The 18,186-nt window shown below is 39.5% G+C and overlaps 1 protein-coding gene across 5 annotated transcripts in view; it reads left to right on the top strand.

The window, feature by feature from the left end:
• MET (MET proto-oncogene, receptor tyrosine kinase) overlaps nt 1-14,646 on the top strand; it is an 89,502-nt gene extending 74,856 nt beyond the window's left edge. For 4 of the 5 annotated variants that reach the window (XM_021542605.2, XM_021542603.2, XM_021542606.2 and 1 more), the window contains 7 exons: nt 1,655-1,885; nt 4,288-4,368; nt 4,991-5,172; nt 6,722-6,831; nt 9,318-9,483; nt 10,380-10,516; nt 10,657-14,646. In XM_021542605.2, the coding sequence (XP_021398280.1) occupies nt 1,655-1,885; nt 4,288-4,368; nt 4,991-5,172; nt 6,722-6,831; nt 9,318-9,483; nt 10,380-10,516; nt 10,657-10,867 (1,118 nt within the window). In that variant the 3' untranslated portion in view covers nt 10,868-14,646. The remainder of the gene's footprint in view (nt 1-1,654; nt 1,886-4,287; nt 4,369-4,990; nt 5,173-6,721; nt 6,832-9,317; nt 9,484-10,379; nt 10,517-10,656) is intronic. The other variant, XM_021542607.2, reaches the window with a different exon arrangement.
• Nucleotides 14,647-18,186: the final 3,540 nt, after the last annotated feature.

Raw genomic sequence — 18,186 nt, 5'->3', positions numbered from 1 at the left:
ACTGTTCTCAGCTCCTTTAACTCGTGTGGAGACCATGTTCTGTGATTACCATTAGAGAGCCTTTATCTATTAGGAGTTATCACATTATGCTGTGTGAGATATCACAGATAATTGTTAGTCTTGGTATAGACATAGTCTTGTACTATTTCAGGTCTGCTGTATACAATGCAATATAAATAACTCCAAATTTCTATTCCACCTTCTCAAGCCCCAGTCACAGAGCTGTCTGAGACACAGACCTGTTCCCAGCTTCCCATATTATTCTTTAATTGCTGCCAGCAGCTCGTACAGGAAGTTTCTCAACTGAAAAATTTCCAAAAGGAAAGAAAAGCCCGTGCTACTGCTACTGGTTAGAAAGAAAAGTGGTACATGAGACAAAACTATGCAAAGATCCTTGGTGGAAGGTAAATCCACAGTGGTCCTGCAGTCACTGTGTACTGGCAAAGCACAGTGGAGAGTGCATATAAGAAGGGTGTGTTTTTATCTAATGTTCCTGTAGCAATGTCAATGTCAATATTATCAAAGGATGAAATAAAAGAAACATTATAAAACATGCAGGTTTACATTTTGCAGCTGTTAGTATTATTTTGCAGCCATGGCCAGATTATTTTACTGTGTTTATTAAATAGATATTTAATATTTAATAATATTTAGTTACAAATAAATTAATTTGTAAGTTGTAAGAGTTGGTATTTTTGTTCCTAGATAAAATAACAGAGTATTTCTTAGCACCCAGAGTGATAAAAGCACTTTATAAAAAATTCACAAGTTTTATGCAGAAATAAATGAAGAATGTCTGTACAATTTATTTTACTTTTTGTAATAAGATACGTGATAAGTTTTTTTGGTTTTGGCCCTGGACTAAATGCAGTTCATCGACTCCACTGAAATTATTCCAAACTGAAACTGGTATAAACTAAACATAGTTATTTCATTCAGTCACACAAAATGCTAGGAAAAAGGTTTTAAACAAAACCAATTTTAAATACCTGAACAACATGCTGTTGATAAAAAAAAATACCAAATAGATAGTCCTGGATTTACTGAAATATTTTAGTTTCTGCTATATCAGATGGCTCATGTTATTTTCATGAGTAGCACCAACTGTAATATCTTCAGCAGTTACAGGAAATGAATCACCTCTAGGCATTTCCCTGGTTGAATATTTACCATTGGATAAATACAGCTAGTCACCAGCACTTTGGAAGCCTTCATGAAGTGTAAAGTTCCCTACCATATTAGAACATGACAATAATGAAAGCTTCATATTTTTAATTGTTCACTACCTCCTCCTCCCATATTGCTGTCATGTTTCTGTTTTAATCTTGTTACTCACAATTGCTAAAAGTGCTATAACCTCTATTTGGCCAGAAGTGACAATGCTTCATTCCATCCCCTCAGACAAGTGGAAGTTTTGCCATTTAGTTTCATAAAAGTAGAGCTGAGACAAGCATAAGTTTCTAGTGACATGGTTTTATTGGCGGTTGGGAGATTACCAATGCATATTTTCATTTTCCCTTTGTGACCAAAGCTTCTGTAAAGCCAAGCCACTTCCAAACTGATAAAATCAAACCTTTCTTACCAATGGAATAAAACTCTTCATTTTTCAAGGAGAAGTTTGAAAGGATTATAACAGTTTCTGTTCATTTTGCAGATCAGTTTCCAAGCATGTCTCAGAATGGATCATGCAGACCTGCCCAGTATCCTCACTCTGACCTCTCCCCAATTCTGTCTAGTGGAGACTCAGATTTAGCCAGTCCACTTCTCCAAAGTAATGTCCACATAGACATCAGTGCCTTAAATCCCGACCTGGTCAAGGAAGTGCAGCACGTGGTTATTGGTGCTGACAGTCTGATTGTGCACTTCAGTGAAGTAATAGGAAGAGGTGAGTACTGCAATTCTTACATTGCAAACTGCTCCTCTTTTTGCACACGCATTCTTTATAAACCATTCTGAATAAGGTGTCTCTACAGAGATTTTTTCAAGCTTTTTAGCTCTTATAGCATTGCATGCCATGTACGGAATGAAGAGGGGAATGAAGGGGCTTTCCTTTGAAGTCAGTCCATCTGATCAGTTGGAGAAGATGCCATCATAAGGAAAGAAGACCACCACCTAATGAGGCGCTTTAGAACTCATGGACTTGCTGGTCCCCTCCAACTGCCTCACTCTCACCCTTTTCCAGGCTACAGAAAGCTCAGCCAGGGCTCCTGATCCATGAGGCTGTAGTATGGGAGTGAATCTGCCACAGGATACTATGTGAAACCTAAGGCACACACTGAAATGGCAGGGGACGCTGAGGCAGGAGCACAAGTGACCTCAAACTTGGAGCCTATTATCTGTCAGAATTGTTACATGCCACAGGAGACTCCTGGAGTCATTAGTATATACACTAAAAAGCCCCATGGCCCAGGTGAAATGCCCACACCCTTTTCCCTACTCAAGTTTCCACCAGCTCTAAGGAATTTGCTGCTTGTTTCCTCCCAGCAAATGCTCTTCATATCACCTCATTCCTCTCATGCCAGCTGCAGAAATATGTAGCTCCTGATTCACTGCCCCTTAGTTTTGTCCCTGATTTAGCAAATCTCCGATTTTTCTAAATTTCTCTCATCACTCCTATTCTTCATAAGCAAGTTGCCTTTACTTTTCACAGCCCAAGCCAGTATTCCTGTTTGGGACACTTTTAAACTCTGTATGATTGAGTACCTATTCGTAACCAAAGTACAAACTGTATTTCAGTATTTCTACAGATCATGCATGAGAGGTCTCTTGTTAAGGATCAGAATACTGATTAAAAATTGGCTATAAATTATATTCTTAATGCCTCTTCTGCAGGACAAGAGCCACAAATCAAACAGTCAGTGTGTTTCACTTTTGTGTATTACACTTCATCATCCCCAAAACAAGGGTGGGCCTTTTTCTTTTCTTTTTTGTTTTGAAAAACTCCAAGTAATTTCCAGTTTTTTTAGATGTCAAAAAATATCTGGAATGACACCAAGATAATTAACCGTTTTAAATTTTCTCCCTTCTAACCAGAAATGGGCCAAACCCCAAAATATTTTAGACACACCCAATCCAAGCTTTAGGATTTATGCCCAGGCTCCAAGCAATCTGTGGTCTGATGGGATTTTAGCTGCTTTTATAAAACAAGCTTTGGATTAATTTTACATCAAGCCAAAAGCAAAGCAAACTGAGGTCTGACCAGAGCTTATGACTGGAATGTAGTAAAATTAATCAGATAGTCTTGTCCTCTGTAGAACTCACACCTAAGAAAAAAAAAATTATGCTTTCTAACTGCAAATATTAGTATTTTAAAGGTGTCCAGTAAATAGTTAATCTGTGAACTAAATATTTATTTAGTTTATTATGTACAACACATATGTAATTTGATTTGTAGAAATTAATGTGTGAACCTGGAGCTCAAACTTCACTGTTTTCCAAACTGATTTCTCATAGTAAGCTTTGGTAGACAACATAATTTGCTTGGCAGGAAAGCACAGGATTTCTCTATCCCTGGCAGTTCATTTCACTGCTTAGACCATGAGAAAGAAGGCAAATTTTGTTCATCATCTTTTACTGATATTTTATACTTGGAACTAGGCCATAGAAAAAACTGCCAAGTGGTGTCATCAGTCTGTGATCAGTAGAGCAACTCCCAAACCATCCACAGCCAACACATCACTTTTAACATTCAACATTTTCCATAGAAAGCAAGGCCCAAGCAACTGTAATCCCAGAGTGGCTGTCCTTTCCATCAGATGCATCAAGTTTGTACAGTCCAGCGGACCACTTAGCATGGGCTTGCAGATCACTGGGAACCACCAATCCAGTGGTCATGTCAACTCCTAACTGCTCCCTGTGCCTTCCAGGTGTCCTCCTTTGACACCCATGTCACAGGAGAAGGTGATGGGAATGGGGTGACATGGGTTTCCCGTGCTTAGTTATTATAAGAACACGAAATATTTGTGGCGCCAGCCTTGTCATTATTTATACTCTCCATTTAGGTCAAGAAATACCAATTATGCCACAAGTAGAGTTTTCATTTTATGTAATGGTGGTTTTATGTAGTGGTGGTTTTATGTAATGGTGATTTTATGAATGGTGGTTTTATGTAATGGTCCAATTCCATTTATTTTAATATGTTAGTTAGGAAGTATATATTACAAGTGCTGGGAATTGGATAGAAATGGAGTGTGATCACTTTCTTAGAGCATAATTTCTACCCAGTGGAAAATACCAGAAAGCTAGTTTTACTTCTTAAAGCTAATATTGCTCATTTTTTTTATTCAGGACATTTTGGCTGTGTGTACCATGGGACATTGCTGGATAACGATAGCAGGAAAATTCATTGTGCTGTGAAGTCACTGAATAGTGAGTTACATGTTTAATAGTGAGGTGTTACTATTAATTCTGAAGATAACTGGGGTGAACCAATAAATTCCAGTGAAGCATACATTCACAAACAAAGATTGTTAGTTGCAGCTGAATCAGATTTCTCTTCGGAGCAATTCCAGTTACTCCAAGTTACCACAACACATTGGCATATATTTTTTACACCAAATGAAATGTCCATATATTTCCTCTACGAAGAAAAAAAACTCTGGAAAATAAGGGAAAGGTAGTTTCATTTTTTTTTTATTCTACTGACTACTGAAAATTTGGGTTTAGAAGTTAAATTGCTGAAGAATGGGCAAAGCTCCTGGAAAAACAGGAAGATAATATAACAACATTTATTAAGGACTTTATTCAAATGTTGCTATTCAATTTTTAGTCATTCAAAATAAGAAATGGAGAAATAGAATTAAAATTACCAACAGGCTGTATTTGGTCATTGTAGGAAAACCAATGCACATAACCTCATAATGTGGGAGGTGGAGAGCATATTTGTAGCCTCTCATTATCACTTTGTTGTGCAATGACATGCTGTAGAGAAATCAACCCTAGTTTGTTTCTGTTTCTTTTCATTAACTCCTTTGATTATTGGATTTCTCAGGGATTACAGACCTAGAAGAAGTAGCTCAGTTTCTGAAAGAAGGAATAATCATGAAAGATTTCACTCATCCCAATGTTCTGTCACTCCTGGGAATCTGTTTGCCCAATGAAGGATCCCCATTAGTTGTTCTTCCATACATGAAACATGGAGATCTTCGAAACTTCATTAGGAATGAGACTCACGTAAGTACCTGGTGAGGCATAAACAGTAATGCAAGTCTGGCCACACCCTGCTCCAACACTTACAAGCTCTCATAATTACATTACGTCTGCAACTTGCTGCTGTTACTACACCTTAACCTTTAGCACTTGCTTAGTCTGGCATCGAGCCCAACCACAGCAGTGCCACTCCTTCCCCTCCCCCTCAAATTCCTCCCTAGAATGTTTCCCAGAAATTATAAGCAATAAGTATTTCTCATTTCCCATCCATAAGCCTCTTTATAAACAAATGTGTTTATGAGATCTATGTCCCTGGGCCCAATCATCTGCTGGAAACTGGCACATCTCTGGTGACTTTAGCACAGCGTACCAGTCATCAGCATCTGCTCTTCCAAATCCTAGGTAAGGGAACTCCATGTCCAGCTAGTGTCACGCTGTGTTTATTATCAATATTTTTTCTTCTTATCTTAAGAAAGAAAAACAGGAGCTGTTATACAAACTATGCATACTCTCCTATCAGCAATCTTCCCCATTTCCATTTAAAGATTATAGATTCCTTAAATGTTCCTCACTACTCTCTCTCAAGTAGGAGACCACAGATCTTACCTCAGGCAGTGTAAGCCCACTTTACATGTAGTATTTCACCTATTTCACAGTGTTAGGACAATATAAAGTGACTTCTGAGCCAATAGGATTTTCTCCTTGCTTTTCTTGCAATCAGCAATAGCTAGTACAATTTTTAAAAAATCAATTTCAACAAATTTTTGGAAGAGTTAAGCTTTCTGAGGCTGGGACCTGCTCCTATTTGAGCTTCTTTCATTCTACAAGCACCAGGGCCCATGTCTGTATATAGTACCACAGTCCTTCCTGAAATAAACAGAATAATGACCACAGTTGAATCAGATTGTTCCACAGAAGAAAATTATAAGAAGCAATGTCAAAACCACAAAAATCTGTAGGAACCTTACTATTATAAGTCATATGATTGCCATAAAAGATTTACAGGTTTATGTTTATATTTATTTTTATATTTAACATTTTCAGTATCATCTCACCATGTAGTCAAGAAGAAAGAGTTAACAATCATTGCCAAAAATCTTCCTCTGCTGAGGTCTCATTTGCCATTTTCATGACATCATACTGATGCACCTATTTTGTCCCAAATAAGACTTTCTCTTCTTTTGGTCATCCCCAGCTGATGAGCTCCAAGTTCACAGTTTGTACCTTCTACTGAGTTACATGCTATCACCCCTAAGTCCTAATGTGAATTTTGTGTATCATCTGTAATGCTGAAGTTCCAGCATACTGTTCCACTTGTCAGGTCAGGTTATGCTGTTTATGCTGCAAACTCTACTCTTCTGGAGACTGTCAGCTCTTTTGTTTTCTTATAGTGTGTTTTATCACTGGGGGTAAGAGGCTGACCTAAACTTAAACCAGTTTCACTACAAGCACCACCCTTTCTTGATCGTTCTGGTGGCAGGAGAGGTGTGTGAAACCTAAAGAGTCAGAGCATAGAGCAGTCCACTCCTTAAGCCTCTGCATTCATTTTATCATAAATGTTTGTATTTTACAGAATCCAACAGTAAAAGATTTAATTGGATTTGGCCTTCAGGTTGCAAAAGGAATGAAATACCTTGCAAGTAAAAAGTTTGTCCATAGAGATCTGGCAGCAAGAAACTGTATGTAAGTACAAACATCTACTTTCAGCCACACTACCACACTCTTCTGTGTAAAACAGTGAGATGAGATGAGATAAACTGAAGTTTCCAGGATTCTGCTATTTTTTAGTAAAAAGATGGTGGTTTTTTCATTGCTCTGCAATTATACTGATGTTTGTCTTGCATACTGATGAGCTACTCATCTTGCTAAGGGCTCATTTTTTACACATAAGCTTTTTTTGAGTGTGAGAAATAAGAAAGCTGAGGTGAAAGTGTAGCCTCTTAAAATCATAGGTTAGAGTTTAAAAGGCATCTCCTAAGGGAAGTTAAACTGCTGTTGCCTCAACTTGCTGTGCTTCCACCCAGCCTCTTCAGAAGCAGCATGTCTCTGCTGCCACACCTAACCAGAAGGGAGAGGAACACAGGGGAACTTTGTGAGAAAAACAGCAACACAAAGAAACACCAGTGAGAGCTCTTGACAATAGTCTTTCATTACATGAGTATGACCTTACTTTGGCTCAACTAGGCACACAAATTAACATTCAAAGAATCTTACTAGTGTCTGGGAAACCAGACAGTTCAGTTCCCACAAAAACAAACTGATACAGGAGTTGCCAATATGATTATGCTGATTTATCACTGATGTTGTGAATTAATGAGGCACAGCCTTAAACATTAAAGTTTATTTTTAGCACATCATAAACTGGAACTCTGGCTGCAAAAAGGTCATTAACCTGTGACATCAGATATCTTATTCTTTTTTCAAGGGTGCACACCTGTGCAGCTGAACAGCCACTGAAAAAGAATATTTTATTGCAGGTACTGGTTTTTTTAAGGGATGAAAAAAGCCACAAGCAGATTTTCAGATTTCCTAAGAAGAAATGCATTGGGTTACTGAACAAAATACCTAGTTCATCTAATCAAAGTCTAAATGGTGGCAACAGGACATTCCCCTTGGCCTACTGTCTCTTCCTTGGGTGAGGAAGGAACAGCTCTCAGGGTGTCTCACATAACCACTGAATGACTGCCTTGGTACTCCTATAGGGATCAGCACTTCAGAGCCTGGAAAGCTGCTGCCACAAGACTCACTTTTCCCAGTGGCCATGTGCAATCCAACATTCAGTACAGGCCCTGCTACACTGGTGATATCTATCAGAAAGGAAGCCAGCAAGCAAATATAGTCTTTGGGTACTCTTAACTCTATTCCACTATCCTGGAAGAGGTGCAGGAACCTGCTGTGGCATAAACAGGACATTTCCTGTTGACTCATTAAAGTTCCCTCCTACACCCTTCATCAGATTACGTTGCAACATCAGTAAATACAGCAGATGGTTCTGTCCCATGCACTGACTTCAACAGACCAGAGTTGTCCAGACAGAACCCTCATAAATTCAAGACAGGGAAATGTCATGTGTAGACACTGAGAAAGACAGGATCATTTAGCCTAGAGAAAATTCAAGGGGATCTTATCCATATGTATAACTGATATGGTGGATTAAAGAACAGGAAACCAGATTCTTCTAAGTGGTGCCCTAGGACAGGCCAAGAGGCAGCAGGCACAAACTGAAATAGAGAAAATTGCATTTAAACATAGTAACACTTTTGTTGTATGGATGACTGAACACTGGCCCAGGTTGCCAGAGAGGTAGTGGAGTCCTTACCCTTATTTAAAACCCACCTGGTCATGGTTATGAGCAACCTGTAGTAGCAGACCCTGCTTTGAGCAGGGAGATAGTGGTGAACGAAATGATCGTCAGGGGCCCTTCCAGCCACACCCATTCTGTGACTGTGATGCTGTAAAGAAGCCCAAAAGGAAGTGCTTGCTGTGACTAGGTCTGCACATGTAAAGAAGGATAGGCTTGAAAATGGCAACACCCAAACTCTGTCTTTGTAACAATGATACCACTTATCAAGACAAATACCAAGCTTAGGAGAAGCAAAGCTAAGAAGGTCTTCTGGTATGGCTGAAGTTGTAACCTCAACAGAACTTTTGTTATGCCATAATTTTTCCCCAGAAGAGACACCAAACTCATCCTTAGTACACGACTGCATTATTATATAAAGGCAGTCACTGAGATATGATGGATCCCTCTTTATCAAAACAGAGAGTAAGTAGGAAAGGTGATGCATTAACTTGGAAATAAAAATGAACAGGTTTTAAGGATACAGAAGGAAAAACAGCTGTGGAAGAAATGATGTAGGACTCAATCAGGATGTATAGGCTATTAGCAAAAATATTTTTATACATAGCAATTGTTTTAAAATAACTGTAATTCAAATTGTATTATCAAAACCATATCAGTAATTTCCTGAGTTCATTCACTGTGTTAAATGGGTGTCAAATATACTTTGCTGTGCTTTTGTTTCAGTGTTACATTAGTTCATAGATGCCAAATAAAGTACTGCCATCTAAAGTCAGAGTCTCAAACATACCACTCAGTTATTAAAATCCACCAACAAGGTAAATCTTGCCCACTCAATTGCAAATAATACCTTTTGTCATTTCTCTAGGTTGGATGAAAAATTTACTGTCAAGGTTGCTGATTTTGGTCTTGCTAGAGATGTCTATGATAAAGAATACTACAGTGTACACAATAAAACAGGAGCTAAACTGCCAGTGAAATGGATGGCTTTAGAAAGTTTACAAACTCAGAAGTTCACAACAAAGTCAGATGTGGTAATGTACAAACATATTTGTATCACTTATTTATTTATTTATTTTATATTGCCTGAGGCATTATTCTGGTATTTAATTAATGGAACAACTCCAAATGAAAACTGATATTTGAATCTAGCTTTTGTTCACATAAGAATAAAAGAGTCTTTCTACATCGAGAAAGTGTATTTGTCCCAATCACTAAGCAAGAAGTTGTTGACCTGATTATATCTTACTGCTCAGGAAAGAATTAGAAGTTTAACCCTGTTCCAAGGGAAAGTAAGGACATGCCAAGAAGCCAAGAACCCTGCTATAAGAGGGGCTCTGGAAAGCTTGACAGAACAGATTAACTTGGAGACTTGTAAAAGTAGTTCTCAAAAATACTTTATTTGCTTTATTAATACTTATAGGCTGCCTACAGCAATCTCAATTTATGAATCTGACCATTTATGAAGAAAAAAAAATTACAATGAAGTCAGTTGGCTGTATTACTTTGTGTTTTAGCTCTCTGTTCAATCCAGATTCAGATTAACCTATGATGCATAGAATTTTCACCATGTATATTGTCTTCAGCACATATTTACACAGAATTAGTCAGATCATCAGTTCATGCAAACTGACAGTGCTCCATTAACTTCAAAAGAAGTCTGCCAATTTATACCAGCAAAGTAGCAGGCCTATAGGCTTTTATTTTCTTTCATTTACTTAGTTGAGATTCTCTGGCTCTTATTTAAGTGGCTCCTCAAGTCCCTACAGCATTTATTAGCTCACTTAAAAGAAAGCTGAATGCAGTAAAACAACTTTTCAAAGGGAAAATCCATGCAGTTGAATGCTTAAATCTGTCAAACCATCTTCTAAAACAGGAATGTAAAAACCTCCAATCCTTTAACTTTTTATTTATTTATTTGTTTTCTTAGTGGTCCTTTGGTGTATTGTTATGGGAACTTATGACACGAGGGGCACCACCTTATCCTGATGTAAATTCTTTTGATATAACTGTTTACTTACTACAAGGAAGAAGGCTGCTGCAACCTGAATACTGCCCGGATCCACTGTAAGTAGCTTGCAAAGGCTTCTGCAAATGCTGATGATTCTGGTACTATACTAACTGAGACTCTGGGAGGAAAGAGAGAATTGGGCTTTTTTTCTTTTTATGTGATTTCATAATTGAATGGTTCTTTATTTGAATGGCAGGTATGAAGTCATGCTGAAGTGCTGGCATCCGAAACCTGAGATGCGTCCAGCATTTTCTGAACTTGTTTCAAAAATATCTACAATCTTCTCCACTTTTGTTGGGGAACACTATGTTCATGTCAATGCTACTTATGTCAATGTCAAGTGCATTGCTCCCTATCCTTCTCTTCTATCATCACAAGACAACACAGATGTGGATGTTGACACATGACGGGTATGTCTGAAATTAAGGAAAATCCACTCTTAGTTGTATGAACAAAAAGCAAAACATTTTGTCACTAGTTTTTACTGCCCGGTCTTTGTGAGAACACTGTTGCACATGTTTATGTTGTTGCCCAAGTTGCACTAGTACAAGGACACAATATCGTATTGTTTAAGGATACAGGATTCCATAAACTGTCACAATAATTTCCAAGTATTTGGAGAATGTCATCAATTTACCAAATGGAAGTGTGGTGTGCTACCATCCAGAGTTAGTTCCCACAAACTGTCATTAATGTGTGCTCAGACCCAAGAACAAATGCCATGAAAGTAGAACATCAATCAGTATGGCTGGAAGGACTGTTACTGTGCATGTATTTTAGGATAATGAGCAGTGCAGAAATGGTTTTCACACAAAAGGCCAAGAAATGCAATGAGAGTTACAAGAGTTTAAAATGTATTTTCATCCCACATGGGGAAAACTTTGGATTTTTGACCTACATCAACAAGAACCTAAGCAGCTAAGATAGCCAGCCTCATGGCGTCTTAAAAGAAATCAAAATCAAGAAATGCTATAGAAAAGTATGATTGAGTAAGGAGTGGGTGAGGAAGGACAAGACAAAACTGGAAGTGAACCTGGCAAGGGATGCAAAGAATAGCAGAAAGGGCTTCTACAGGTACATTAATCAGACAAGTAAGGCCAAAGAAGGTGTCTCCCCTCTGTCAAACAGTGCTGGTGGATGAAGAGTAGTCTGAGGTACTTAACTTTCTTTCCTCAGTCTTCAATGGCAACATTTCTTCCCACACCTCTTGAAAGGATGGACAACAGGATGAGGACTGGGAGAGCAAAGCCCCTCCCACTGTAAGCAAAGACCAGGTTCATGACCACCCAGGGAACCTGAATGTTTACAAGTCTATGGGACCTGATGAAATGTATCCCAGAGTCCTGAAGGAACTGGCTGATGCAGTTTCCAAGCTGCTCTCATGATACTCAAAAAGTCACAGCAGTCAGGGAAAGTCCCAGGTGACTGGAAAAAGGGGAACAGTGTACCTATCTTTAAGAAGAGAACAAAGAACAACCCTGGGAACTACCAACCTGTCAGCCTCACCTCTGTGCCTGGGAAGGTCATGGAACAGATCCTCCTAGAAGGCACAGAAGGACAGGGCAGTCCTTCACCAGTATTCAAGACACCGGCGCACCTTCTCCAAAGGCAAATCCTGCCTGGCCAGCCTAGTGGCCTTCTGTGATGGAGTGACTATACCAGTGGACAAGGAGAGGTGTACAGATGTCATTTATCTGGGCTTCTCTAAAGTTTTGGCCCCCCACAACTTCCTCTCTGAACTGGAGAGAGATAGATTTGATGGGTAGACTGTTAGATGGATAAGAAGTTTTTTGGACAGTCACATCCAGAGGATAATGGTCAATGGCTCAGAGTCCCGATGGCCATCAGTGACAAGTGGAGTCCCTCAGGGGTCTGCATTGGGCCCTGTGTTATTTAGTATCTTCATTAATGACATAGACAAAGGGCAGGAGTGCATGCTCGGCAAATTTGGAGATGACACCATGCTGAGAGGTGCAAGGATGGGATGCCGTCCAGAGGGACCTGGACACGCTCAAGAGGGAAGCCATGGAAATGGAAATGCCATGAGTTTTAACAGGACCAAGGGCAAGGTTCTGCTGCTGGGTCAGGGCAGCCCCTGTATCACCACAGGCTGGGGAGGAACAGATCCAGAGCAGCCCAGCCAAGAAGGACTTGGGGTGTGTGAGAGGCTGCCCATGAGCAGGCAAAGTGCCCTCCCAGCCCAGAAAGCCAATTGTATCCTGGGCTGCATCACGAGCAGCGTGGGCAGCTGGTCAAGGGAGGGGATTCTGCCCCTTCTCCACTCTGGTGAGACCCACCTGGAGTGCTGCATCCAGCTCTGGGGCCCCATCACAGGTAGGATATCAATCATCAACCATGATTAGAGAGTTGGAGCACCTCTCCAGTGGAGAAAGGCTGGAAGAATTGGAATTGTTTAGCCTGGAAGAGAGAAGGCTTTGGAATGACCTAGTTGCGGCATTCCAATACCTGAAGGAAGCCTGCAGGAAACATGGAACAAGGCTATTTACAAAGGCATGTATTGACTGAACAAGGGGAATGAGTTTAAACTGAAAGACAGTAGGTTTAAATCAGACATAGGGAAAAAATTCTTTACTATGAGAGTGGTGACGCACTGGAACAGGTTGTCCAGGAAAGTTGTGGATGCCCCATCCCTGGAATTTTCAACATTCATCAATGTACCCACAGCAGAGGGGCTGGAACTATATTATCTTCAAGGTCCCTTACAACGTGGGCCATTCTTTGATTCTCTGATTCTATGTCTTACCAGTTCTCTGGTATAGTCAGACGGTACAAAAAACAAAGGGAAAATCATCTAGCTTAAAGCATTCCTAGTGTCAACATTATTCCAACATTCAACCATTTATTTGAGTCAAACAGTCTACAGCAACAGATCTCTTGCTGTAAAATGAAAAGCTTCCATTTCTTTCAATAAACAGTGAATCACTCTAGGAATTAAAACTTGAAGGCTGCTGTCTGGTGAGTCACTTGGTGAGCAGCTAAAGCTCTGCCACCTACCCTTGGGTAGAGCTACTAACAAAGGTGAGTAAGGAGCAGAGGTGTTGCAGGCAGCCCTGACCTAAAAAGACACCACCATAGCAGGTATACCAGTAATTTCTTCATACCAGCCCTGAAGAGCAGAGAAGACTGATCAAAAGAAGAAATGGCTTTAGGCCTTCTTTACTCTCTTCTTGGATCACACAACCCAGTGAATTATCTACTTTTAATGCTAAGTTATGACCAGAGGAACAATTTTGAGAAGAGATAGTAAATAAAACATCTATTCATTAGGGAAGAGTACTATAACTTTAGGGCAAACATCACATGTCATTTCTGTTCCTGTGGAATTCTGTGCATACTACTGTATAGTTTGTTTAGAATAGGATAGAACTGGGTTTGCTGGTGTAAACACATAAAGTATTCTATTTTTATATTAAAAAAAAAAGTTTATTTTTAATGACATTTACAAAGTTTGGTTAGGCCACAAAATACTGCACTGTGAACATTTCAGAAAACATATGTCAATGTACATGATTAAAACTGTAGCAACTTTAAGAAATACTGTGTAAATATTAAAAAGGAAAAAAAAAGACTGTAAACACACTCCACCCTAAGTATAATATCTCCATTGCTGCAGGCCAACCATTTTAAGATCTTCAAAGAGAGGTAATACAGATAAAGAACTGATATAAGGGAGATAGATTGTTTTTAGGAGAGTGTATTATAACTGAAAGATTTATAATGAGGGCACAGTGTGTAGGCAAGCTATGAGCAGATAATATTGTATTGTGTTTCATCACGACTTTAATTTCAGAAATGAACTTTCATGTCTGCTGAGAGTGATACTAATTGTAGATTGCTCAAGGACAAAAGGCTTTGCTGCAGGCAAAAAAAAATCATCTCTATGGTTGTTAAAAGAGCTAAGGAAGTTTATGACACAATAGATTTGGAGAAGTTGCTCCAAACTTGTACGTACATGCTTAAGGAACACTGCAATGTGAAACAGAGGACATTTTTACTATTTATGAACTTTTGCTTAATAAAGTTAACGTTGTGTCTGGGACACCTGTAAGAATATGTGATTCTGGTAAAGATTTGATGTTAGTAAGTTCATATATCAGCAAAGAGCTGAATGGTACTTATGTTTATAGTTGTTGTCATGACTGAATAAACATGTTGTTAAAATGAATTATTGTAATACATTAAGCTCCTCATGCTAGAATTACTGCTTACATTGACTGTTAAACTGACAAGTCTGTCTGTATACTTTTTCTGACTAACATGGGAAGAGCAACCTGTGGAACTCTGGGAGAGAGGGGAAAAAACTCTAAATCTAAATCTAAAAATACAAAGTGCAGCAATAAATCAAACACACAGTTCATCAGCCTCCTAGCCGTTAATACGTCGGAGAAAGATACCGAATATTTGTTGTCAACAACTATGGCATAGTTTGGCTGAACAGGAAGCCTCTTTCCTAACCACACATTCTACTCATGTAGAGCCTTACAATTCTTGACTTGGGGTGGCATTTGAAGCTTGGAATTTTGCTATTGTAAGGAGTACCTGCGTGGCCCAACAAGGATGCCAGCACTTGTGTTTGATATCTAAGTCCCTAATTAGTCATGATCCACAAGAAATTTCAGTTACCTGAATCTGTGTCCCTCAGGGTCATCCATCCCGCATTTCATGTCTGGAAGGTGTTTTGTATCTGTGACACCTGAAGAGAAAAATCCACAGGGCTCTTGATTCTTCTGGAGCAAGCGGAGCCAGCCCCACCCTTCTCCCACACATTTCCTCCCAGTTATATGATATGTCTCCCACTGAATTCACAAGTTTCCTTTTGTGAAGTGTATTTTAAGTGGGTATCCCACAAAAACTGCAATACATCCTGTGCCTTTCTAAGTCAGATCTTACAAGCTTATTTCTCCAGTGTCTTATCTCAGGGGAATATTTTGTACTTAATTCACTCACAAGAATATTTCAATGCACATCACCTCATTGACAGCAGACGAACATGAGCCAATGTGTGCCCCGGTGGCCAAGAAAGCCAGTGGCATCCTGGATTGGATCAGAAACAGTGTGGCCAGCAGGACTAGGGATGTGATTCCTTTCCTGCACTCAGCACTGGTGAGGCCACACCTCGAGTGCTGTGTCCAGCTCTGGGCCCCCAGTTTAGGAAGGATGTTGAGATTTTGGAGCACGTTCAGAGAAGGGCAATAAGGCTGGTGAAGGGTCTGGAACACAAGGCCTGTGAGGGGCAGCTGAGGGAGCTGGGGTTGTTTAGCCTGGAGAAGTAGAGGCTCAGGAGAGACCTTATCACTCTACAACCACCTGGAAGGAGGCTGCAGCCAGGTGGGGGTTTGGCCTCTTCTCCCAGGGAATCAGAGACAGGAGAAGAGGACACAGACTTAAGCTGGGCCAGGGGAGGTTTAGGTTGGAAAAAGTTCTTCTAACCTAAACCAAGAGTGATTGGGCATTGGAGTGGGCTGCCCAGAAAGGTGGTGGAGTCACTGTCCCTGGTGGTGTTTTAGAAAAAGACTGGGTGTGGCACTTAGTGCCATGGTCTAATTGACAAAGTGGTGTTAGGTCATAGGTTAGACTCGATGGTGTTAAAGATCTCCAACCTAGTTAATTCTGTGATCTCAACTGATTAAAAACAGTATTTATATGTTCCTGTCATTTCAAAATATCAGGAAAACACAACATCAAAACACATTTTCTCCAGACATATTTACTTAACAAAACATATATATGCTCAGTTTTACCTCCAAGTATATTTCAGGGAAAAGTTCAGACTTGATGATCTCCAGACATCCCTTCTAACCCTAAATATTCTTTTATTCTGTGTAAAATGCATTGAAAATAGTAGCTAAGAATGAAAACATTCTGCTATGTCTCAAGACTGATCCATTTTTTATTCTAATTTTTTATATTTAGTTTACTTTCCAATAAATTTTCAGGATTTCCCTGAAAAGTCAGTAAAAATATCTCCAGTGTTTTAAAACAGTTTGCTATTAATACCAGAGCCTTCAATCTAAACCAGCATAACACACAGTCAAATGATAGTCTGAAGTTAAATACCAGATTTGTAACACATTCCTCTGATTACTTCTCATGATTTCTCAGGGATGCTATATATTGCATTTTTGAAAGGGTCAACAGAATCACAAGCTTCCCATGCTCAGTTTTTCATCCTAGTGATTTTGATTATAGCAGGTAGACACTGCAGCAGATCTGCAGCTGACTTACACTGGCAGGCTTTCCACCACAGGAATATTAACAGTAGATGGGGCCCATGGTCAAAACACTGCATAACGGAGACCCTACAAAAAAGCCAAGAGACTGAAAAATAGGGAGGGATATCCTCACCCCACAGAAATTTTCCTGTTGATTTCACACCAACTTTTTTAGTGCACTATTAACTCTACCATTGAGAGTCATTTGCCTCTATTTAGGAAGATTTTTAATCCACTGAGAGTAACTTGCCTCTATTAAAGAGGGTTTTTAATACATCCAACAATATTAAAGGTTTCCAAAACAAAGGAAAATGGTACACAGTGCCACTGGGTTGCTAAGGCTTAGTATATTGCTAATTTTCTGTCTCTGGTGATAAAATCAGTCATGAAGAAGAGACCTACATGCTTTATGTAAATAAGTTATGAGGTTGTAGTGGCAAAAACAGTACACGTGAGAAACTGCAAAAGGGCCTCAAAATAATTTTATAGTTAAAGATCAAATTCACCCTTCAGAAATTTGATTTCTGGGATTTAGCCATAATACTTTATCAGATGAAAAGGTCATAGCAGATAAATGAAATAGAAATCATAATAGGTTTTTTACTCACTAAGCAAAACATCTATTCCTGAAAATTCCAATTTCCATTCTTTTTAACAAACAGGTCATGAACTGTGTGTTCCAAGCAGGAAAGAAAGACACAGGAAATCTTAGGATTGTGCCAAACTGATTAGTAAAAACATTTACAAGAAATTGTGATCTCACAGACAGCAGGGAGAACTCAGAACAACTTTATTGACTCAATAGACACCAGCCCAGTGGAAATCAGTCTCTTACTCCAGAACTGTGCTCTGACACTAAACCTGAATTTTCCTTTTGCAATCCCCACCCACCTGCTAACACTACAGGTGCATTTACTTACAGCGAGTATACCAAAAGAGTCTTTCTGATTAAGGCTAAGCACTTTTAACCACTCCATGACCTCCTGGGGGACAGAAGATAAAAGATTTCTGTTCTGTAAGAAAATCTGCTTTTCTGGCTGCTGTTACTATTAATTTTGGTGTTTTCCTTTCAAGAGCCAGCAGCCTCCTCACTACACACAATGCCTGGGGAGAAACCCTCAGCAGAAGGTAAATCCTTGCCATATTCGGCCCAGGGAGGGAGACCCTCTGGTTTATGTCTGCTTTTCTGTTTCAGTAGGAAGTACTTTGATGCAGCCCAGTGCTCTTTGGAGGGTCATCACTGTCTGCCAAACATTTTCTTGCATGCATTACAATTTAACAGGGAAGGCATCCTTGCTCGGGCCTCTGAGGCTCTGTGCACTCCTACAAACACCATGCCAGGTTCTAATTATCAAGCACACAGTGAGACCCTCTCTGGCACAAATAACAGTTGAATATCCTCCTTTAGGATGTGAAAAATCTTATTGCCAAAAACTTTAGGGTGCATGACCAAACATGGATACCTCAGCTGCCAGGAGGCTGCAGCTCACTGG

This window comes from Lonchura striata, chromosome 5 (genome assembly GCF_046129695.1).
Source record: "Lonchura striata isolate bLonStr1 chromosome 5, bLonStr1.mat, whole genome shotgun sequence".
NCBI lineage: Eukaryota > Metazoa > Chordata > Aves > Passeriformes > Estrildidae > Lonchura > Lonchura striata.
This window is presented reverse-complemented; position numbering and strand designations above follow the sequence as displayed.